The following is a 24,675-nucleotide window of genomic DNA, read 5'->3' as shown; positions in this document are numbered from 1 at the left end:
CATGAGGTGGGATTTAAAACACTCTCTTTAAACACACCTTGGTTACCTCTGGTTAGTTACAGTAAGTTCATCACTGATGTTACACCCAGTTACTTTTTCAAGGTATGTCAACATTTGAGGGCTGTGACTTACTGGTAGTTTAATGTTATCCTGGGATTAATATGAGAGGAGAGAAGTGTGCTGTGAGTTACGAGGGGATGTGTACTGCAAGACATTTGGCAGGCCACTGTTCTCATTAGGCCAAAATTTGGGATGTCCTAGGTCTGTATGTATGCTATTAATCACTAGCTGAGGCATACCAATAAAAGTAGTTTTTCCATTAAAAAAACCATTGCTCATTTCAAGAGGAACACAATTATCCTATCTGCAGAGTTCAGATTTTGGGAAAAAGCAGAGCTTCTTCAAATTCTGTTCAAAACAATCTAAAATCAGCCAGAGGGCTCCAGAAGGGAAAATATTTTTCTCCTCCTGCCTTCAGGCAGGACTATGCCATCTCAAAATTTATTAAGTCTTTACTAACCTGAGCTGGCAGAAAAGATAATCTTCAAACCACCAGCACATTTAACAGCAACAAAATAAGTAGATTTATAATTAAGGAATTGGCTATTAAGAGAGTAAGATCCCTGTCTTTTGAAAGAGGCCCCAGTTAATAGACTAAGTATGTATTAGAGATTCATCAAAATGTGTAACCTTGTGCATAGATTAATAAATAGGTATAACAAACATGGCATAACAAAGAAGAGTATATATAGAAAAAGACAGTAAGAAAGAAAAAACTACAAAACAGACCAAAAAGTAGCATCATAGGCTCACAGGATATTTCCAGCTGGAAGGGACCTCCAGAGGTCTCTAGTCCTACCTCCTGCCCAAAGCTGGGACAGCTATAATGTCAGATCTGGTTACTCAGGTTTTATCCAGCCAGGTTTGGAAAACCACTGCTGATATAGACAGCACAACTGCTCTGGGCAATCTGTAGTGTTCAGAGCATAGATGAAAAGAAAGAAACAGGCAGACAGAAAAATGCAGAAGGAAACATAAAAGAAACTGAAAGTGGTATTAATGACTGTCATAGAAAGAAAAAGAAAGGATAAGGGAAGAAAATAAAGTTCTTTTAAAAAGAAGAAAAAAACCCCATTTTTTAGTACTTCAATTTATCCAGGACCCTAATGCAGAGGGTCTGATTTTTAAAGGCTTGATTTTCTAAAATGAAAAAACAACCCAAACCCAAAACAAAACAGAAAACCTTTATGGCCTTTAAGCCATCTCAACACAGACTGCAGAACCTGAGGTAACCAAAATCACCAGCTACTTTCAAACAGGTTGGCTGCAGCTAAGCCTGCTGAGCAGTGTTTAACACATTTCTGCTAAAATTTTGAGGATAAACAATGAATGACACTATTTTGTATGCTGAACTCTGTAGTTGCATTAGATAAGAAGCTGACTGAGAGCCCTCTAAACTAAACATCTACCATATGGCTACTTTAATGCTTTTCTTTACAAGGATTTGGGAAATGGCAGGAAAGCATGGCAGGGGCATTTTTAGTGGCTGGTGGATTAAGAGATTTGGATGAACATTTTAAGTTTTGTTTCCTGGCCTATTTGTTCTGTTACAACCATTCTGACTGCAGAACCTGTGAGCACAGGACATCTCTAATGTCATAGGAGACAGGGCAGAGGAAGGATATCGTATTAATATCCACTCTGTTGCCACTACATGGTCAAGCGAGACAAAAGAAGACAAAAATGGATGAACAAAATTATCATCATTTGGTTTATTAGCTAACAGCAACAGGACGCTCAGGGCAATAAAAGCTTAGACAGCGAAGGAACAAGTCCCTGGCCTGAAGAGTTTATACTGACCACCACCAGTCAGGGCACTGCCTGATTCTACAAGACTAAGAGGTAAAAAAGATTTTTCCTTTTGGGCCCTCCTGCCTTTTTTTACTGACATGGGTTGCTATCACTAGGCCTTGATTTAACATTCGAAAGGCCTGTGTGTCAGCAAGAGCATGACTGCCTCAGTAATTCAATCAGTATGGAACTGTGGCCCTAATGATGGAGAGAAGACTGGAAAGGCAGCAGAAGCAGCCAAGGAGACAAATAAGAAGCTTTCTTCTGCGGTTAACTATGAGGGAGTATACCATGTAATATTTTGATCATCACTGTGCTCACTTCACAACAGGCAGAACACAGAGGTAACATTAAAATCTATGCCTGTCTTCCTCTTAAGACAACAATACCTAAGTTAGCAAGATCATTTTAGCATTCAAAGTAAGTAATCAGGTGATGACAGGAAGCCACATCTGAGCATCTGAACTAAGAAAACCCCACAGAGCTTCAAGTGCCCGTGACGCAGTCTTTTCCAATCAAGTGTAAATACATCATGTCACCTCACCCAACACCCTGGACCACAATGTTTTGAACGTACCAAAGGAGGAAACCACACTGCAAAGAGGAAGCGACAAATTCAGTTTTAAAAAGCTCGCAGGTTTAAACCAACTTTATCATAACCAGAAACAGCTATTAAATTCTGAAGCAAAAACACATCATTAGCAATTAAACTGCTGAACCTGGGCAGCAAGCTCTCAAACATTTTCAATGGCACCATTGAGTGTAGGGATTGCTCACCACTACACGCAAGGTGACCAATGGCAGGCAATTGTTTATCAGAGCGATTAGAGCATGGCACACCACTACCACAGGTACCTGTGCAAAATGTAAGACAAACACCACGTAATTTCATATGGAGCAGAGAAGTAGGGTCAAGTGGTAAACAGTTGTATTTTTGTTTTATTCCTCACTGGTTTAGCAAAAGCAAGACCTTGCAAAACAACATTTTTGGGGTGGGAGACTGTAACAATGGTGAGAGAAAGAAAAAAAAGAAACACACAGACAATAACCCAGATGTTATTTTGTGTAGCATGTCTCTAGTTCTGATCAAGAACCTCAGCCTCATCTCCTCTCTTGTCCTCAAGAGTTTTATTTTATCACCACAAACACATCTCCACAGAACACATCACTTCTGACAAAACACTTTTTTTTCATTGAAACCACAGCTGTCACAAAAATTTTCAGCACAATCAAAATAAGAAATACTGTATTGTGTTGAAGTCTGCTGAAAATCCACTCTTTTACAGACACAGCAGGTTGTGTTCATTTATTTTTTTATTTGAAATGCGTATGATTCAAAACTGCATTAAACCAAACTGCAGGTGAATTTCAACCACCTTAAATATTGATGCAAAAGAACAGCAACCAAATCCTGGGCTGAAGCTATAATAAACTCAAAATGGCCCTAAACTGCATGGGCTGAGCTGCCCTATTACGTGCCATTTGACTTGCTCACAATTACTATTCAGCCTGCTGGACACAAATACCTTGTTATAACAAGTAAGGAAAGCAAGGTATCCTTACCCAAGGGAAACCCACAGCTCATTAAAGTAAGTTTTCCAAGTCCATTGCACGGTCAGAATGCCATGCAGGTGATACAGCCTCCTTCCACCCATAGGATCTTCCCATCCAGACAAAAGACATTTCATTTTAACAGAAGGCAGGTTCATCTTAGGATATATCTACACCATGCATGATAAATACTACAAAGATTAGCCTGTGATGACCTCTTCGCCTCTGTGACTCATCTGCTGCTGGAACCCTCTGGATCCTAACAGCTCATTTCATGCTAGCTCACATGACTATCACAGCGGTGACTAAGAAGCAGATGCACCCTCAGGAAAAGGAGAACTGGGCAGCTGTTGACCATAAGTCAGGACAATGAACTCTAGAGACATAAAGCACTTGACATGTTGATCCCATGCTGCTCGGAATTACCTCATGCTAACCTGGAGGAAAGTAATGTGACCAGTCTTTGCTAGTTTGCGTTATTCTGGTTGAACAGTCAACAGAACAAACTAGAGGCTCCAAGGATCATGAGGTTTTTGGCATTTAACCTGAATCCACCATGAGCTTTGCCTCTTGACATTAGGATTCAGTCACTGACAGGCACTATATTAGCTTGAAGGCAGTGAAGTTTATCCTAAACTTCATTCCTACTGAACACTAACCGGAAAAGGTTTACAGACTTCTAAAGCTTCAAAAAAATTGCAGGCCCATCTTCTTAAACACTTGTCTTTCAGCGTGTAGCAGTTTTCAGTGGGTAGCAATTTAACAACATTAACTAACTCTCAAACATGACAGCCACTGTTTCAACTCTTAGAACACCAACATTATCAGTTTAAAGTTAAAAACAGAGGGAACAGCAAGGAAAAACGGAGTTGGACAGGACTTAACAAAAGATCATTCAGCAGCAGATGCTGAGGATGACTGGACCCGGGAATCTGGTACTCAGGGCATATGCTCATGGCAGCTGAGACATGACTATAGGCTAAGGGCAGGCAGAATGTCATATTTCATAGCATAAACAACAGTAAGTAAAAGACACTGCAGCTCAGACTTCAGCACAAATGAGCTTGCCAAATCCTACCAGCTAGGATTTAAGCTGGTATCGTGCTGAAATGCATCCTGTCATTTCTTGTGATCAAGCGTTACCTGAGCTCAGTAACTGCAAGTTACAGCAGTCAGGCAACAGGCATTCCAGCTTACTGCTAACCCTTCCTGCTGATCTTTGGAAGTGGTCTGTGTTGCCTGACTTACATAAAAACATGCAAGAGAAAACATTTCATGTTTGTTGAAGAAGCAAGTCTACATTAGCGAATAATTTGGCATACCAGTGTCAGCCAGCCAAAAGAGTTGGTGCTGATGACCCTACAGCTACCCTGTATGTGCATCATTGTTCTGGTGCAAATTCACCTGATCTGGTCCCTGGTGAGAACATCTCTGCTCTGGCTGTGGCCTGAGGACGAGCCATGGGCTTAGATCCTTCTGCCTCCATGATGGTTTTGAGCACACCTGGCTAGCACAGAGGGGAATTCTGGTTTAATTTCCTACAAAAGTTCTCTAGTTGGTGCCCATCAAAACCATTCCACATAATGAACAAACATGCAGCAAGCGAAAATCATTAAGGACTTGCTTCAAAACCATGCTACTGATCTCAGTGAAAACACCACTACATATGCAGGCACAGAGATATTTGAGGCACAGAATGAATCTTACTGGAGGGATCTGGTAGAATATGGGAACTTATGTATCTCTACTCTCAATGTATTTGAAAAAACAGCAGTCAACTCCTATACAGTATATATTCCCATAATGTCCTAGAGCAAAAAGCTTCAACCACTTCAAATACAATTCTGGATTCAGACTGGTTATCAGTAATTTTAGTTAAGACTATCTCACATAATTTACAGCTCTTCCTTAGACCCAGATGACAAAATCCAGCCCACTGGTTTGCCAAACAAAACCAACAAACAATGAAATTTGATAAGAAGTTGATAATCTACCATATATAAAAAAGGAATTAAAATTAAAAGGTAAGCAAGGGAAGTAAAAAACTGGGTGAAATCAGATATTTTAAGAACTCAAGAAATTATTTACATCAAGATTTTTTTTCCCCCTTCCTTCAAAGCTACAGGGGCATAGCTGTTGAAGCCTGAAATTGTAGTTCCATACCCTTTTGCTTTTAAATTAAACAAATGATCTCAGGTTTTGGAGTGTTTTTTGACTCCAGGGAAACTATGCTATTAAGAGAGTGCCAGAAACATATTTAATCGATGCGTGTCCCAAGAACAGCTCAAAAGAGTGCAGACGTACCACATATAGATTTCAAGGAAATTACTGAAAAGCGACAGAGCTTCAACAGAATGCGATATGTGAAACACTGCGTATGAAAGACTCGGTATCAAAAGGGTAAATTCAGTTCAGGAGATATTAATCTGATTACCTAAGAGGTACTATGAATTGGATATGCTCCTTTGTGCACCATATCCAACCGGGGCAGATGGAGGAGACTTTATGCTCCATTTTCTGACACATAATTAGTTTTTAAGGGACGATCAAGTTACATATACGAAGTTTTGAACAATTTTTTCATTTGGGAGTGGCATGTACGGTAACCAGCCTACAAGATAAGAATTTTCTGACTTTATTTCCTTGCGTGGCTTACACACTCCACAACTTGACTTTGCTGTTCTCCCTTTCACCTGAATGTTTTCTACACACCTGCCTGACAGAAAACCAGTCCAGCAACATCTCTAAACAAAGCACTCCATATAGAGCTCTGAAACAAGAGCACAGACTGAATGCAGGCTAATTTTATGCAATACAGTTTTTTACCCAAATAATAAGCAATTGACATATTTTTCTGTACCATCTCCTCCTCTCTCCTTCCTGCCGTCATTGGCAATTTCCAGGATCTATGGACAAAAAATAAGTAAAAATAAATTACCTGTTGCAGGCTCCTCCCCTTGTCGGATTCATTCAGTGATGCCACAGTCAAACTTCCACGACTGTAAATTACAAAGCCAATGGCCTTGGACTATCAAGTCAGTTAGCTATTAAAATGTTACTGTTTTACATTATGGTAATGAATGCTTTCAAAAAACAAATTTGAAATCTATTTTTGTTGTTGTTTATAAACTCCATTTAAGATTGCAGCAGAACAAAGCTTAAAAATCAGATCTCTAATTAGGACATCTGGAACTTGGCATTTTATATTAAAAAGGCTGTCTGTGTGGCTTATCAAAGACCCTAGGCTTTGCACACCACAGCAGCAACCACATGAGTCTACCTTCTGTTTATTTCTCCCTCAGCATCCCACATCTGTAAGATTGAGCTCATATCTACGGGTATATGAATAACAGAATTAGTTCTACAAAATATAGGGGAAGACAGCACACCTCCACTAGCACTGCCCTGCCCGTAGCTTTTGATTACTTTGAATACAGCTTTTAATGATTTCAGCAGAGGCAGTCAGTCATCAATCCCTGCGTTAAGGCAAGGAGTAGTCAGGGAGAACTGTTTTGGAAAGGGTGGCTTGGGAGAAGCAGCAGGACGGAGAGGTGGTGGGGCAGAAGTTGCAGCTGGTACACATCCAGCAGTTGTGGCCGCATCAGCCGCACTGCGAGGGAGCCAGGGCTCGCTGCCAGCCAACTGGCGGGGAAGTAAGATGAAGAGGCGAGTCTATGAAGAAAGGCTGCAGCAGCGTGGGAGGACTATGACCTTTTGATCTCCGAGATGTTCCCGATGTACCAAAGTGACATGTCAGCTCTAATAGGCTGCACTCTCCAACTGGTGGCAGGGGCCTACAAATTACTGTGAGATCTGAAGGCATTTGTTGTGATGATCCTGGCCTGGACGGGGCATATCAGCGCTTCCCCAGCAGGACTATCTGACAGTCTATCCCAACGATTCCCAAACCAGGGGTCGTAACCTCCAGAAGGGTCACAGCCGCACAGAGTGGGGTCGCAAGCCTGACAGAGATGTGATTGTTTATGTTAGTATTTAGGGTCGCAAGCTTGGCTCGGGTGAGTTCACCACCAGAAACAGAGGCACTAACAGAAACTATTTGGGAACAGCTGGTCTAACAGATTTCACGCTCAGAAACAACTTCTTGATGCTCAGCTAAAATGTGCCCAAACTACTCCCTTACATACCCATGTGCCAGCCTGAAACAACAGCTCCCCTGCCAGGTATCAGGCTGGCTCAAATTACTCCTGAAGAATCGTGGCTGCTTACCCAGTAGCAGCGTCTGCTTTTGGGTTTGCTTTTTCCTAACAATTTTTCCATTGTTAACAGTGGAACTATTAATTCTTGAGCCACTGTCTTTTCTACCCTTCCTCAGAAGAAGGATGTATCTAGTTAAGTACCAGCTCAGGCAGGAATCTTCTGTAGACTGCAGCTTGCCTGGCAGACTGGAGCAACAGCAGGCCATTTTAGGAGAGTAGAAATTAGTATAAACAAAGCCTTCCTTTAGTTAAGCTCCAGGCATTTCCTCTTTCTACCATTTCTTCACCCATATTTCTGTACAGCACTGTGACCACTTGGGTTGCTCTTCTCTGAACGCTCCTTTATTTTATTTTTTAGTATAACTGATATTATGAGAAGACAAGCAGAATCCAGGTTAGATGAATTTTGCCCATGTAGCACGCAAAATCTGCTCACACTCGAGTTGCCGATTTTCATTAAATTAAGAGATAACACACCAATCATATACCGTCTTTTTATTATCATGTTATATTTGGGTTTGAATGTAATGTTTTAGGAGCAGACCATCACTGGGAAGAAGTTCAGATATATATATATATATATATATATATAATGCTCACATGCCAGTGCACCCAGATTCAACCTCCAAAAAAGGCTAATAGGTTATAAAATTTCCATCATTTAAGACAATAAATCATTATTACAATAATAAAGCAGGAAATAACACAAATTAAGCAGAAACACCAATGTGCTCTTTTTACAATTAAGGGGAATCATCAATCATAGAGGCTGCCTGAGATTAAGAAGCCACTTTTTGAAACATCCTGCAGTAAACCCAGAGGAAAACCAGCTGGAACTGCAACTAGAACATAGGCATCAGACTCTGAAATCATCCTCTGTCCCCTTGTCCTCGCCTTCCCTTTTGGCATAACACCTGCACCTAGGCTTACTCCTAACTAGTTCGAGTTCTGCAGGTGAGCCATATGCTTCGTGTAACGCCACAAGCCAAATATAATTCCCACAGTGATGTTTTCCCATGTATAGAAATCTTTCTGATGCCTCCTAGTTCCACCAGAAGAGAGATCCACTGCTGTAGGGCTGCAGAAGGAATTTAGAGCCAAACCATGTCTTGTGTTTCTGATTAAACCACTGATTTGCAGGACCACAGTAAAAATGCAGGTCGATCTTTTCTATTCTGCACAGGATGGGAAGAAAGGGCAGAGGAGGAGGAGAAGGAATTACTACCATTAAATAACCAGGTCTCTTAATGCTACTTTTATAGTATAAACAAAAGTCTAAATTCCAATGTATAAAAGAACATAATTTCTATATTCACTCACACTGAAATACGAGTTAGTCTTATTTTTAAACATTTTTAGGGCATAAGGAGATGACCAACTGCAATCTTGTTATGATGCTTTATAGCTATACGCCACCAACTAAAACTCAGTTGACTGACCCGTGCGTGCTCTCAGTTTACTGTAGTTAAAGGAAAACAGGAATAAACTAGTGTGGGTAGCAGGATTCATGCAAACCCATTTCACTTTGCATTGGAAGGTGCAACACGTACTCGGTTGTACTTTTTCTCAGTTGAGGTAAGTTACTTAGCAGCTGAGAGGTGCTAACTCCTAACCACTCAACTATGACTGTAAGCACTTCTGTTGTCATGCCTGTGATTATATAGATAAGTGATTCCCAGCAAATGTACCTGAAGGGTTTTTGGGTTACAAATTGTCGATTAATGATTGTAAGTCATATCACGTCTTCATAAAGAAACCACAACAAAGCAGTAAAACTCTGTATTCTATCATCACGGCAATTAGGAAATGAGGAATGGAGATTCGCTTAAACTGATATATAGAGGCCTCTGAATGCTGTTGCTGACAGTTTTCAACTCTTTCATAGTCTAGATCAAGTGATTATGCATATGTCAATCAGCTTGAAACTTCCATAGACACGTACAGTCTCTGTAACACTGTTTTACTGAGAGATTTATCTTTTGATTAAAAAGCCGTTAAAATTTGGCTAGATGTTATTATGTCACTACTTCCCACTTGTTGAAATATAGCATCAAAATTAGTACAGGCTGACATGACCACTGTTATCATGAAATCTAACTACTCCATACACCACCGCAACCTTGCATCATGCAGAAACAATCACAGTATCATTTCCCCTAATGGTTAATGTCATTTGTTCCAGGCCCTGTAATGATGGTGCACTTCCTTCAGGCGCTCTCAACAGCCAGAAGGGCTTTTTTCCTTCCACCAAAGCACTGGGGTGCAGACTTCACTACTGCTAAGAGCAGAGAGTTACCAGAAACACGAACACAGTGCAAGCCCAGGAATGAAATCCTATTTTGAGGAGGCTCATTTTTCCCTCCAACATAGATTAATGAGTTTTATCAACGTCCCTCCTTTTTTTGGTGCCCACTGCTTACCCATCCTGAAGTGGATGTGTTATACACTGTGCTGACTTCTAGCAGGTTAAGGAAGATGAGCTCCTTTTTGACCTTTCATGTATGTGGGCCTAGCAATCTTCTTCCTGAAGGGTCTGAAGCTGGAAAAGTAACTCAAAGACAGAACAGACTGAAGGAACAAAAGGCTTCCCACAGTTCGCTGGTGAAGGGGATTACAGGGTCGATGCTGGGGTAGTTTCTTAAAAGACAGCTAAGACATGAAGTCCAGCAGTAAAATAAAGAATTAGAAACAACTCCAGCTGTTCCATTACAGCTCACGTGAATGGGAACCAGCGAGCTGAGTAACTGTTATCAACTCCTACGCTAAAGTCAGAAATACCCAGGGCTCAGACCTGGAAGCACAATCCTGTGGCTCACTGATCTCTCCTGTCCCATCATGGGAGGGTAGTTGGTCTTGGGCCTGAGTGGCAACCAAACCATGAGGTGAGAAGTAGCAACTCATATCAAAGTAAAAAGAGAGGCAAATTTCACTACACTTCCCTGTTATCATCATCACCGTAGAGGGCAAAAGATATATTGTAGCACTTGACTATCTTGATAAGCCATAAACCAAGAAAAGAACTCCATTACCTTTTCAGGGATACGTTTTAGTCTTCAGGGTTCACACCTGCACACCAGTCTCAGTTGGGAAATCTACTCTTCAGTATGCATAGACGTGGACTAATTGTTGGAATTCACCTTTCAAATAATCTGGCAATACCACTAGTGTTATGTGTACTCATTGCCTTTCTGCACATCTAAAATTCACTAACCTTCACAGGGTCTACATAAGGGGTGACAATCAAAAGATCTTTCTTACAGTTTCATAACTGTAAGTTTCTTGAGTTTCATAAACAGGCCCAGTAATCTCCATACAAATTATTCCATAACAGTAACAAAAAAAAAAAGAGTTTTAGTAACTATTCCCAAATATTTGGGTCTCAGAATGTCAGAGTAGATTCATATTAAAAAGATATGATATTGATTTATGAATTGCCCTTATTTAAAAACCTATTATAATTAACACCACAATTTCAATGATCCAAGACAAACTATCTCTTCTTTCAAGCAAAATTGTGTAAAACAGCCTGTAATACGTTTACAGAGCATTCAGCTAAAATACTAAAGGTCTAAAACATGCCAAGGTGTTAGGATACTTCCTAATCTCTTTAAATTCATATCATGCTGGAACACTTCACTAGGACATGCATTATTCTGCATTAGCTTTAGAACTACAAGGAGGAATTCTTTTAGAAACTTGTTTAACAGCTGCTTCATTCAGAAGTTCACACTTCCTGCAGAACAGGTATGTTTGGGTTCTCACAGAATATTCTTTTTATTTTTATTAAGTCACCTGCACATCCAACCTTAAGCATATCCAACCTTAAGCATAAGTGTATACATAAATCAATAAATAAACAAACCAAAACCAACCAACAGCCTCTGATCTCTGGGGACCCCTCAGTTCTCTTGGTAATTCCTTCAGTGTTTTCTCTCCATTCAGCACCAGGACTGAAAAAAGGGATTTGAAGGGAGAGAAGTAATAAACTGCAGAACTGGTCTTACTCTGGGGTGAACAGCAGGTCAACTCATTATTTTCCCCATAGGAATATCTTGAAACATTAAGAAAGAAAAAAAAGTTGCAAAATAAAAACATATCCCCATATTAAAAAAATGGTAAACTGAGGCTTGAAGAGTAAAATGATTTAACCACAATCTGACAGGAGATCAAGGGCAAAGCAAAGAAAAGAAGCCGACGATTCCAGCTTCAAATCTTCTGCCCCTAAACTAAAGTCAGAAAATCCTGTGGGTAGGAGATATTATGGTAGCTTAGTTTTCTCCAGTCTCTACAACACAAAAGCCTACTTCTGCTCAACAGCTTAAAAGAATTCAAGATCACAGCAACAAAGATGAAAAGGTCAGACTAAACTCATTGCTCACACCGTGCACTAAAAATACACAATGCTATGACAAACCGCTCGATGAACACAGATGGCAGAAGACTGAACGTTGGCCTCCCCAGAGCTAGCACAAGTTTACAGATAATTTTAAACACAAAATAATTCTGACTTTTCCAAACAAATATTTGAAAGTGCTGGCTGAGACTGAAGAAGCCCAAGGCAGCTTTCCTTTTTTTTGCCTGACGCTTTGTGCACGCTGGGAGGGGGATGCTGTTCTTGTTCATACCAACATGCCCCTGAGCTTTTTCCAAGGAAGATGGAGTTGGGCTTTGATGTTTGCAAGAGGAAGTTAGAACTTGCAGCTGGCAGATATATTAATAGGATAGGCACTGGTGGACTAGAAGGGACCTCGACTAGGTCATACTGTCCTATCTCTTTGCAGCATAGTACAATTTGCGTAAGTTTGCTTAACCTGAGTTTTCCAAGACTAACACTTGTGAAACACACAAATTTCACCCTACAGCTAGCACTCAAACACACAGGCTTAGAATTCATTTCTAACATTCCTCTATATTAGGTAAAATCCTATCATGTGAACTTTGCAAAAATAAAAACAGTACAGTCACAGCCACAGATAGCTTGTTTAAAGACATCAAAAGTCACACAAAATATTTTGTTGTGTTGTTGTGGATGTTTGAACTCCATTTCTACTGTTCACTTAACCCAATGCAGCTTAAATACTTTTTCTTCCCCCTTTATTAAGGAGATTATTTTAATTGGGGTAAGGAGTAATTTTTACATGTTTAAATAATAAAGCATTAATTCTTCAGGCCACATTTTGAAGCTTAGTGATAGTCCCAGGCTCGTCTGACCATTTCTGCAATCTAAAGTAACCTTAAGGCTTCTCAAAGTTGTCTTTGACTGGAACAGCTAAACAAGGCTATTCCATAAAGCAAGGATGAAAGTGCAATAGCAGTATTCACAACATGTTCCAGTCTATTCCCTACAATGACAGGGGTTGCAAGAAGGCTACATGAGAATGGTATGGCTACAAATAAAAACTGAGTTTGCTTCCTAGGTAAGAAGTGACAGACTTATGTGCCTGAGAATTTTAGAGCTGCAGAAATACATTGTTAGTCTTACTGAACTCCTTCAGACGATAATCTGGGAAGTATGTAAAGGCCAAACGAATGCAAGAACTCAGCCCACAGGTACAGAAACTTTTTTATTTTATTCAGCACTTTAATTTGTAGCAAACTAAGCATTTTGTTTTCTGTCTTGAAGCAGAAGCATGCACAGATCTGGGAATTTAGCTGAACATAACCATTTCCTACAAGAAGTACCAACATACAGAGTTCAAGAGTTCTTACATTGCTACGTAAGTGGTGGGATTTTACAGTCAGTGCTGCTTTTATAAAGCCTTTAAAGTTCTCATAAAAATCTAACATTTTTAGGGGACAAGTTTTCATGCACTGGATTACAATTTTACACAAGACAAGCTTTGAGCCTGAAACAGCTTGACAATGTCCTTTCAGCTTGTTCATCAGATTAACTTTGTCACACATCAGATGAACAGCTTTCTTGGTTTCTTGCCTAATCTAACACATAACCCAAGCAGTTCCCTTCTAAAGCACAATCAGAAGTAAAAACAAAAGCCACTGTAACATTCTACTTCTTTCTAATAACACATTCAGTTTGAAATTTTCATTTCTGCCTCTGTGGAAAGATTACCCTTTTAGCAAACCACTTACAGTGACGGGACTCTGATTTCAGATACGATTAAAGCAACATATTAGACATATACGAACCAAGGGGTCTGAGTTGCTTACAGGACTAATAATGTGTTATGGGTCCTTTCACATCTAGGTCACTGGTTCAAACTCAGCTTTAGTTGGTGATGAATGAAAAGGAAGAATGAGGTAAAAACCCAGTCATGAATCTGGCCTCCATTCCTGCCTCTACAACATCCACTTTGTGCACTTGGGCTACTCACCTAACTACTCCTTCCTACAAATTCCACAGTTGCAAAATAGGAATAAATATTATACATATCACACTAATCCTGGAAGACTAATTTATTAAGGATTCTTAAGTGTCCAAGATTGTCAGAAGATTAAAGTATTGGTACTTTCACGCTGTTCAATAGCTAACGGGAAATGGAGTGACTTTCTCAGGACAGGTCAACACCTCAGTGTTAAAAAAGAAAAACACTGGCCACGCCTGTATCTTCTGATAGCAACATAAGAATGGAAATCAAATTCTGAATGGGCCTTAAACTCCACTTTTTCTCACAGGTAGACAGCACAGGTTAAAACTGAGGCAAACTGGAAATCCAGAAGCAGACATACTATGGATGAGAAAGACAAGAGACAACCACATAGTATGGAGATGCACTGTGCTCTCCCATTACACAACACAGCATGTAAATACCACATCTGCCAACGTTAGGCGACAGAAGAGGGAAGGAAGGGAGAGAAGGAAGGTTTATCACCCCTGCATCCTTTGATAAAACTTGAGGTAATGAAGGTGCTTGCACTGCTGCTGTCTGTGCTGTTCTTGTTCTGAGGCTAAACAAAGGTTTCCATTTTCAACAAGTGTCATGCTGGCATATTTTGCCACTTCAGACCCCTAATTAAAAACAAGGAATGAGAGAAACAAAGGAAAAACAACACACACACAGAGCACCAAGACATTTTAACTCATTCTTGGGTTAAAAGGTGAAAAATAATGGTGGTAGAGAGTTTGGATACAACACGACAGCTTCATTAATAAGCTGTAACTGCTACAAAAATCATTATACCATCTCTTACATAGTCCTGATTTCAGGATACTATTGAACTATGGCTCATAAACAGCCCTGAGAGTCTTTCATATTTCCAGTAAAATTTAGAAAGATTGCAACTATTCCATGCTTTTTCCAAAGCCTCTTCAAATATTTTAACCATAAGAACAAAGTAAGTTTTACTAAGAACATACTTTGTTATTACTTCCACTTCAGATTCAGCTATGCCTTTGTTTTCAGAGGAAGTTCATACAGAGCAATTCTAAAGGACAAAGAAAAGCACAAGTACTGCAATCAAGAGCATTTAATGAGACGTGCAACAACTTCATGCCAAGAAGGAAATCATAAAGATGAAAAATCATGACGCCTTCTTCCAAATCTAGTAACCAAATTTCAACTCTTTCTAACAGAGGTAGGGAGTGGTATTCAAGCAATGAACTTCAGAGATACTTTGGCAATGGATGGAGCCAAGAAAAGCCACAAGCACAATTCCAAAATGATTTAATGGGTTGTGCTTTGCCCAAGCTCCTATTGACAACATTATGAAGTAAACACATCAATCAGTGTTAAGGCATCACACTGAAGTTATTTGCTACTCTTTGACATTCTGTTTAATATTTCTTCAGCCTCTTCTTCTTGTCCATTGAAATGAATTGCAGAAATAACGTCAGTTTTAACCACTGCTTTGCTGGTTTTGCCACCAAGCTGTTCTTGCGTTTAGTCAGACGAGCTTGAGAGAGCTGCTTGTCATCAACCAGAACAAAGATAAGCTGATCAGAACCACCAGAAAGTGCAACAAGGAGAGAAAGAGGGGTAATACCCATATCATACAAAGTGGGAAGTCTACATGTAATTATCATCCCTTTGCAGGGAAGATGAGCATTGCTTAACATCATACATTTAGGTCTATGCATGAACTGAACTCTGAATAGCAAACTTCTCTGCATCTGTCCCTGACTGAGGGTACTCTATTCCTTGCAAGTGGGAAAAGCTGAGATTATTATATTACTTTGCAAACCTTGATTCAGAACTATCTTTTTTTTCTTAGCACAGTTAAGTCCTCGCTATTACCCCAAAAATGTGTGCTTGTCTCTAATTCTGTGCAGAAAAAAGAAACATGAAGATGTAAAGTAGTATATTACATCACACAAAACCTCATATTACATTCACACAATATTGAAAGCTGCAGTTTGAGGCACTGTACTTGGAAACCAGACACGCATAATGCAAGGGACAGGACAGAGTATTTGCTCTCCTTCATTTTCCACAGCTGCTTCTCTTTGGAATTACTGATAATCATTAGATAAGATCAAATGTGTAGCCTCGCCTGTGTATTAACTCTAGCAGCAGCTTCAGAAGACTGAGAAAATAATGCTCTAAATGCATGTGAATGGAAGTACAATGCTGAGGAACATGTCATAGAACTGAACATGGCTTTGAAATTCATTCGCAGCCATCAGAACATGTCAGATCCTTTTAGCTAATATATTTATTTTCTTTTTTTATACATGGATTTTCAAAGAAACCGAAAAATAATTTTGGGCCTTGACTGTTTTATGTTAGGCTTGATAACCCGGCTCTCAAAGACCCCAGTATATCAAGAGGAGACTGCAAATTACGATGTGGATTTGTGTCAGTGTAGAGTTTCAGTTCTGATAGAAGGGATCTCTTACCTTCAGACAGGGACAAATCATCAGCTGGAGACACCAGGTCTGCCTGGATCGTGGGGCCATTGCTCAATGATGTGGTAATCTGATTCGTCAAGATAACCTGCAAACAGACAGGGAGAGGGGGAAGGGAAATGAATTTTTTATAGCTACTGGAAGGAAGAGAGCAGACCAGGCAAGGACTGGAATCCTCCAGGCACAGCCTCCAGGCAACCCTCTACTCTGACCTTCAGCAGATTCAACACTGAGAAAATTTTGAACTACCTGCAGAAACCGAAAGAGGTAATCACAAGAAGTGCAGGAAAAAGGATATTGTTAAAAAGACAAAATACTAAACAACAGTATGCTGATACATACAGCCACCTAAAACGAAACTACTCTTCTGAAGACCTTCATTCTTCAATGAACAATTTGATGATCCCTACAAAAAGCATCTTTTTCTTCATAGGCAAATAGGAAATCTGTTTTCCTAGTAATTTCCACAAAACTTACACACTTTCTTCCTTTGGCTGAAACACAGTGCCATGGAGAAAGGTGCCCACCGATCTGAAGCACAAGAGTACTACATTTTACAGGGCTATCTCTACACAAGAGGATTTTTCAGTGTTTTTCAGGATCACAAGATTCTGATAAACAACAGACTGTAGTCTCTCCTCTGACAGCATGAGTAATGGTCTTGCTTGCAAGAGATGAACAGTTTCTAGCACCTTTGAAATGTACTGTTTTCTAATAACAGAAAGCATTAAGGCAAACACTGCCAACACCATAGTGAGAAAAGCATAGGTATAAACGCAATTATCTCCTAATGCTTTGGATATTTAAGCAGTTGCAGTTTCTGCAATTACAATTGGTCTCTATGACGCAGACTGACAAAAACTTCAGAAATTACTTTTCTTTAAAGAACCAAAATGATCCTTCTACTTGCACTGAGAACAGAGTCCACTCCAAACAAACTCTCTTTGAAGTTAATGGCCTGTCTTCAGCTGTAGTTGACACAGGAGGAAGGGAGAAAGGAATGCTACACAGTAGTCTGTGGATGCGGTTTCATGATGCTACTGGAATAAATTAATAGCTTGCCATTGCTAAAAGGAAGAGGAATTTCTCTGCTCTTCCCTTCACTGCTCCTCCCTCCCTCTGATCATGGCTTCCTCCTGCTTTCTAGCACTTTTCGGTAGTATGATGTGACACTCCATTTTCTATTTCAAGATCCCACATAAGCTGTATCAGATCACAGAGTCGTAATCACAGTGGTGGTGCTGCAGGGCATCGCGTCTTCTTCAGGCAGCATGACATGAGCTACCAACAACGTGATGGAGTCTCAGACCTTCACCAAGACCACAGGTCTTCCTCCTGCTCATGTCAGCCCACCCATCTCTGTGATTGTAAACAGGCATGGTGGTGCCTGAGAGCTTTACAGACTGTATCAACAGGAGTAAACTGAAAAGTTTTTGAGTCAAATCTTCATCTACTCAACAGGAGTTCAAGACCCTCAGAGCCCCATAGTGATGTCCCTAATGCTCTTCTGCTACTGACTACAAGCTCTGGACAAACTTCAGCTGCCTACCACCACCCTGCCCAGCTTAACCATCAGTTGCACCTTTTGGGACTAGGCATTTATGACCACGGCAGTGAACACAGACATGGTGGTTAACAGCCTTGTTTGGTCTTACACCTAGGCTAAGGTTCTTAAGGTACAACTTGCAATACTGCCAACAGCAAACGTATAAGAAATGCATCACCCCCCTCTGCTGTTTCCCCCAGAGGTGCTGCGTGCACCTATAAGTGCCCCAAAGCAGACACGAATGCGCCTGGCACACACAACCCCTTGCAGCCACTGCTGGCTGTCTTGTTCATCAGATTACAATTTAATAACAAAGAAGAAAAAAGTCACCATTTCCTTTCTTCTCGCCAGGGTACTTATCTTCCATTTTAGTGAGCGAGTTCATCTTTGTGATAGGATGAACATCAAAACTGGTTTGAGGCAAATGAAAGGAGTGGGCAGTCAAGAGTCAGGAGGGATAAGGAACAGGATGCAAGACCTTTCCTTCTTAACACTGTTTTCATTTTGTTTTCACTGTGTCACAAAACCCACAGCCTCACTTGTCCATTGAGGCTCTTGTGGCAATCAGGCATAAGATATACCAACAATATGGCACAACACTGAAGCTTTTCCTCGATCCAGTACTAGAAAATGTGCTGAAACAGAACACACTAACAAACTTACAAACCCACATGTACTGGTGGGGTATGAAGTTTTCATTGGCACACTTTTGCAATGATCACATTATTCAGAAGCGTCAAATGCTCTGTAAGCAATGCCGTTGTCCCAGACCTGTGCCAAGATAATCTTTGTACTGTGCCATCACGTGTTTTATTATTTATACACCACATTTTAAAGAAAAGCTACTGTGTTTAAGGATCTTTTTTAATGAAAAAAAGGCCTAAGCACACCATATTTCATATTGCTCTCTTTCAAAGGAAACTAACTTTAAAGGCTTCAAAAATCAAAAAAATGAACAAGAATAATGCAACTGCATTTTTTTATCCTTTCAGCTTTTTTGGCCTCCTCTTTAACTAGGAACTCCACAGCACTGTTTGCTATAGGACTGTAAATCTTCTACAGCATTTATGTTTAACTCAAGCTACGTCTCTGTACTTAGATTCCAATTTCTGATGTGTCCTTCAATAACTGTTCAATACTAACAATATCCTAGACACACTGTTACACTGTTTAAAAATGCAGAGTCCTACCCAAACAAATGTTCCTCTCTGGCTTGCTCTGAGGATGGGAATTAAGTGTATTCTTAGTTCCATGACTTCACTGATAGTTAAACATTTGCTTAAATACACGTTTAAATACTATCTTGAATAAGCATACTTCCTCTGAGACGAAGCCATGTGCATGGACAGAATGCTTATTTTGGAATTAACTGAAAATTATTCTTCATTTCTGCAAGCCTGCAGAGCCAACACAGATTTGGTTCTCCCGTAAGTACAAGCCAAGAGGCTCTTAGCTAAGCACTAAATTTGACAGCAAATTCCCTGTCACACTTCTGCAGCTTTGCTTACTGCAAAATTCTTCCATTTGGTATACGTACTTCTATTATCAAACAACCAATATTCATCTTTGTGCACCTACCACAATACAGTTTGAACCTCACTCTGCAGGTGTGCAGGGTGCTCCAGACTCTCACTGGCTCAAACAAACAACGGGTTGCTAACAAAGGAAAAAAGCTGGCCCTTACTCAGCTCCAGTTCTGAAGAAGAAAGTTCAGGCACTCAGATTTAGAGAACCTCTCTGAATACATACATCTATCTTCGAAACTTCAATCACATGCCCTTAATGGAAAGTGCTAAGATTTCTTTTACTTCTTCTAGATAAAACTTTGGTCACAAATACTTTGGCAGTGAATAGTGCCATTCAAACAAGACCCTATGTTTTCAGCAGTCCCCAATCCTACAGACATTCAACTTGAAGCCCTGAATGTTGATACCACTTGATTCCAGTGTCACATCTAAAGAATATATTAATTTCTCCCTAAGGTCTCCTTCACCAACCTGAAAGACATGCTTACACTCCATTCTGCTATCATTTGAAATGATATATTCAGAAGGTTGCAAATAGGTGTCTGAGGGAACAGTTAAGCCTGAGTGTGATTTGGAGAGAATATACAGGTAGACAAAGGAGGTGTGGAGTGAAACAGATGTGTTACTTTCTGATGAGTAACCGCATTTGTGCATGGACAGAATAGGCTGAGTCTCACACATTGATTCATATGTGCATGCACAGAATATAATGCTAGTTCTGATCTTAATGATTCCATATGTTACAAACCACCAACATTATGAAGAAGAAGGTTTGAGTACCTCCTTTTGGTCTGCTAGGTGCCACACTTGAAAGAAACCACCTCTCACTGCTAAACAGCGCCTGGAAACAGGCTGGAGTCACAAGTCCAAGCAGACTTACTAGAAAGAGTGCCTTGCACTGAATTAGCAATAACACTTCCTCAACTTTTCATTGGAGATTTGCCATTAAAGTACAGATTAGATTTACCCTGTTTAGTAGAGGAGACCTGCCAAGTCCTCAGTCTAAGTAGGTAAGGAAAAATGCCTCTGTTGTGGTTCCCTTTGTCAGATACTGGACATCATTACCAGCCAAGCATAGCTTCCGCTTAAGCGTTTCAATGCCAATCATGAGTTCACTAATAATCTCCTAGCAGAACACTCAACAGTGAGAATGTTGCTACATGATATTTTAATGTTATCATATTAAAATACATAGTATTTTAAAACACATCATATTTTATAAAATACCCAGTATTTTAAGAGGAGGTCCTATTTCCACCATCAACTAATGGAACAAAATATTTTTGTTACCAGAGGTATTTTCATTACCACTAAGGCACTGAGAGTCACAAAAAACATTATGCATCTCCACACACAACTGTGTCCTGACATGCACGATAGGTACGGAGGTTGTGTTATTGCTTTCTGTTTCTATCTTGTGATGACTGAAGAGTGTAGTGCTTCTTCAGCCAGTGACTATGCATGAATGGAAAACACCCTCCACTGCTAAGAGGAAAAAAAAAGATGAAAAGGTCAGCTAGACAGCTCAGCAACACTGGTAACTTGCCCCACACAATCTCCTATGGAGTTCAGTGAACCATTGCCTTTAACCTTTAAGCCTATTCACCTGCAACTGGTTAAGCTAGCTATTTAACAAGTGAAAATTTACAGTCCTCAGCCTTCCAATTCCAACAGAATTACAAACAGTGTAGCAATTCACTCAGATTCACATTTCAAAATAATTTCTGGGAAAAAGTCTACTACTTAAAATACTACACAATTGACTGACCACACAATTTCCCAATCTTAGGAAGATTTTTACTTCACCATAGCCACCTTAGATTGTAAAATAGCCCCTCCCAACCATGAGAAGTGTTATATCCAGCAAGAAGAATCCTTTTCCTTACAGTTAGAAAACCTGGAGATAAACACAAGGAGACAGTAGGGACACATTTTGAAGCTCCTAATTTTAGACACCTTAAAAAAAATGCCTACTCTTCTGATCCCTTCCCCAATTTTTATAGGTGCTGATTCCTGGAAAACAATGGAAACAAGAAAATTCTTGAGGAAAAGAGTGTTCATGTTCTAGACATGTTCTAGGTCATTGCTAAATCTAATCTTAATCCAGAAGTCAACACCGCTGTTTTATATTCTCTTGAAATCTTTACATGTTGTTGTGAAAATAGAATCTCCTTCCACTGATGTGACTTCAGCAGATGCCAGTTTTCTGGAAGAACATTAGACAAGTAAAAATACTTATTTAAGGTGCCTAAACTCATGAGACGCCCATTTGTTGGGAATAGCACAGTTCCTGCATATGCGGAAAGCCCCTGCAGATCCTGGAAGAGAATTGGCCTAAGAACTGTAATATGACTGCTTTACACAGAAGAATAAGCAAACTATTTTTTGTTTGGTTATTTATACAGTACAATTTTTCAAGTACTCCTACCCTTCCTAGGACCACACTGAAACTACTAAATCTGACTTTGTCATCCTTGTAAATCTAGTTGAGTAAATAAGTCATTTTCTGTAAACTTGTGGTCTCAGCCTCCTTGTTAGTTTATTGCAAAATTAAAGGGACCTCAGCACACAACTATCAATCAGTAACCAGCAAAGGTATAAAGTCTTCTGGAATGTACCAAGAGGTGAAAAACCCCTACTCTCTCATGAAACAGCTGTTTGTTAAAAGAACGGAGCAGAATCCCCCATTTTGCATGGAATGCTATTTAGGAAAACTCTTATTAAAGGCTTCCTATAGAGCTGGGAGAGCAAGCACAAGGACACTTGCAATAATCCCAAATTACTCCACCCTTATTAGTCCATGTATTTTGTGGTTTTCACTGTACTCAAGCAGTGTCACTAGAGAGCACCAAGTACAAGTGACAGTCAGCAGGGCTGGGATGCTGACTCAGCATGCCAGAGGAGAAGGAAAATAAGTTCTTCTGATCCCCAGCCATTCTTCATAGCGGTCCCTGAGAAGGCACCTCACCGTTTCCCAGAGCTTTTAATGAGGCATTCAAGCGGTCAGTGATGGGTCGAAACAATGGTGACTACTGTCAAGGCACTAGCAAAAAGAAAGGGCACCAAGCAATACCACAAAGCCAGATGGGGCAGGCAGCAGTCCTGCAAACAGAAAAAGGGAACAGTGAGAAAACTGGGGTGAAACAGCATGCTTCAAACAGCTGTGAGAACCGCAGCCTTCTCCTTGGGAACCTGTTACAGCTCTTCGAGACTGGCATCGGTCTGTTCAAGGAAGAAGCCTGAATTACCACCATCTGTCATAGTAATAGGGTATATACAATCTTCCTCTAAACTACTCACTGAATTAGCTTTTTCTTCAACTCCTGTTTTCTTCAGGGAGATTTTCTTCAGCATCAGTAGCCATTTGCCACAAAAGCTGTCAAAAGTTGTCAAAAACCTCAGCAGAACTTGTATCTAATATTCACATGAAAGACAACTTCTTTAAAACTGAGCTTTTTCAGTGAAATCAGGGCGTTACAGACAGAAAAAGGGAAAGTCTGAACTGCAATACTGAGAGCTCCTAAATAAAATAAGGGTTTCAAAGAGAGAATTTTAAGTGCCCACAGCTACTGGGCACCCAAAGCTGGCCACTGCAGCGATGCCCCGCAGAGGCTCACCTCGCAGGAGAGCAGGCTTCTCCAGTGAAAAGCCTCTGCACAATCGAGACAGTTCTGGGCTCCAGGGCCAAACAAAACATACTTATATCACAACTATTACTATGATAGGAGATTAAATATATACACATATCTTCATTCTTAGAAAATGTAAACTATTTTGGCTTATACAAACCAAATACAGAAGAGAAAACCCAACAGTTTATCGTCTCGAGTCCAAGCAAATCACCACACCCACCCAGTACTCATCCCAGAGGTGTCACATACTCCCAAGCTGAGTGGCCACCGGCCCCAGCAGCTTGGGTTTCTGTGGGGAAGAATGAAAATAATGTCAAGTACTCCACAGTGCCCAGCCATCACATGAAAAATAATATATAATATAATAAATGAAATTCCCATGTTCAAAGTCAAACACCACTTCTGGTGTTTAATCAAGGCCTAACCAACATAGATACTTAAAAGTAATTTTACATGTTGTACTAAAATGGTTGTAGCTAACCAAGACAGCACGAAGCTCCTTCACTGGAGGCATAAGCAATAGACAAGTGCCCACATTTAACAACTGCTGCTAATCCAGATCAGTTGGAAGAAAAAATACCCGTTACAGCCATCTCGTTTATACATGACAGAGGCATAGGCTGTAATGGTGATGCTCATGTTAGAGGGAAGCAGATGGATATTTTCAGACACAAAGGCACAGCAGCAACCCTGACTGAAGGCAAAGAAGAGGCCTCTGCGTCAAGAGCTGTTAGAATTCACATTTCAAACAACGTCACCAGAATTTGGCATAATTCCCTGAATAACAGATCTACACACACAAACCACTGGAAATCTATTGAGAAACACTTCCTAATCTTAAAAGCAATCTAGCAACAACTGTTGGCCTTGCCTCAGAGGAATTTCATCTGTACCTATTTTCATCACATCCGGGGGAAAAAAAAGGGCAATTAAACAGCCTAACAGCACAGAAACAAGAAAGTAATGATTCTCTGGAAGGCTCACAAGCACCTTTTAAAAGATTAAGAGACCTGTTGCTCAGGACACACTGCTGCTAGCTGCAACCTCACTAGAGCTCCTAGAACAGGACTTCCAGCTGCCGCTTTCCTACGGTATCTCTACCCAAGCTTTTCCTCTTTCCTCCCTCAGTGAGGCAATTCATAGCAGCAGAGGTCATTTTGTAGTCACTGGATTTCACTGGGTATAAATAGGAGTCGGAAGAAACCAAGGAATCTTTCAGAGACTAGCCACTGTATTTACATCCAATTTATTCTGCTTTGCATAGGAAAAGTACAAAGTTATGCAATTCTATTCCATAAGCCTTCTGGAGAAGCAAAGCGTCTATTCGCATCTCTGCCAACTGCTTAAAAATAATCACAATGAATTAATAAAACTTCCACCAGAAGAAAAAAAGAAACAAAACAAAACAAAAGCATGCTGTTCTCAGGCAGCTACATGTCTTCAAGTTGAAATGGCTACCACCCAGCAATAGCCTGAGGTCTTTAGCCTCTCATCCTCTGTGAGCAAGGAACACAGCCAACACAAATGTAACCTTCAAAATCCACGCCGC

The 24,675-nt window shown here is 40.2% G+C and overlaps 1 protein-coding gene across 5 annotated transcripts in view; it reads right to left on the bottom strand.

Moving 5' to 3' along the window:
• RAD51B (RAD51 paralog B) overlaps positions 1 to 24,675 on the bottom strand; it is a 416,518-nt gene that overhangs the window by 213,120 nt on the left and 178,723 nt on the right. For all 5 annotated transcript variants that reach the window (XM_049825319.1, XM_049825322.1, XM_049825318.1 and 2 more), the window contains exon 8: positions 16,414 to 16,510. In XM_049825319.1, the coding sequence (XP_049681276.1) occupies positions 16,414 to 16,510 (97 nt within the window). The remainder of the gene's footprint in view (positions 1 to 16,413; positions 16,511 to 24,675) is intronic.

The sequence above is a fragment of the Accipiter gentilis genome, chromosome 22 (genome assembly GCF_929443795.1).
Source record: "Accipiter gentilis chromosome 22, bAccGen1.1, whole genome shotgun sequence".
Classification (NCBI taxonomy): domain Eukaryota; kingdom Metazoa; phylum Chordata; class Aves; order Accipitriformes; family Accipitridae; genus Astur; species Astur gentilis.
Note: the sequence above shows the minus strand (reverse complement) of the source record. Positions and strands in the feature narration are given on the sequence as shown.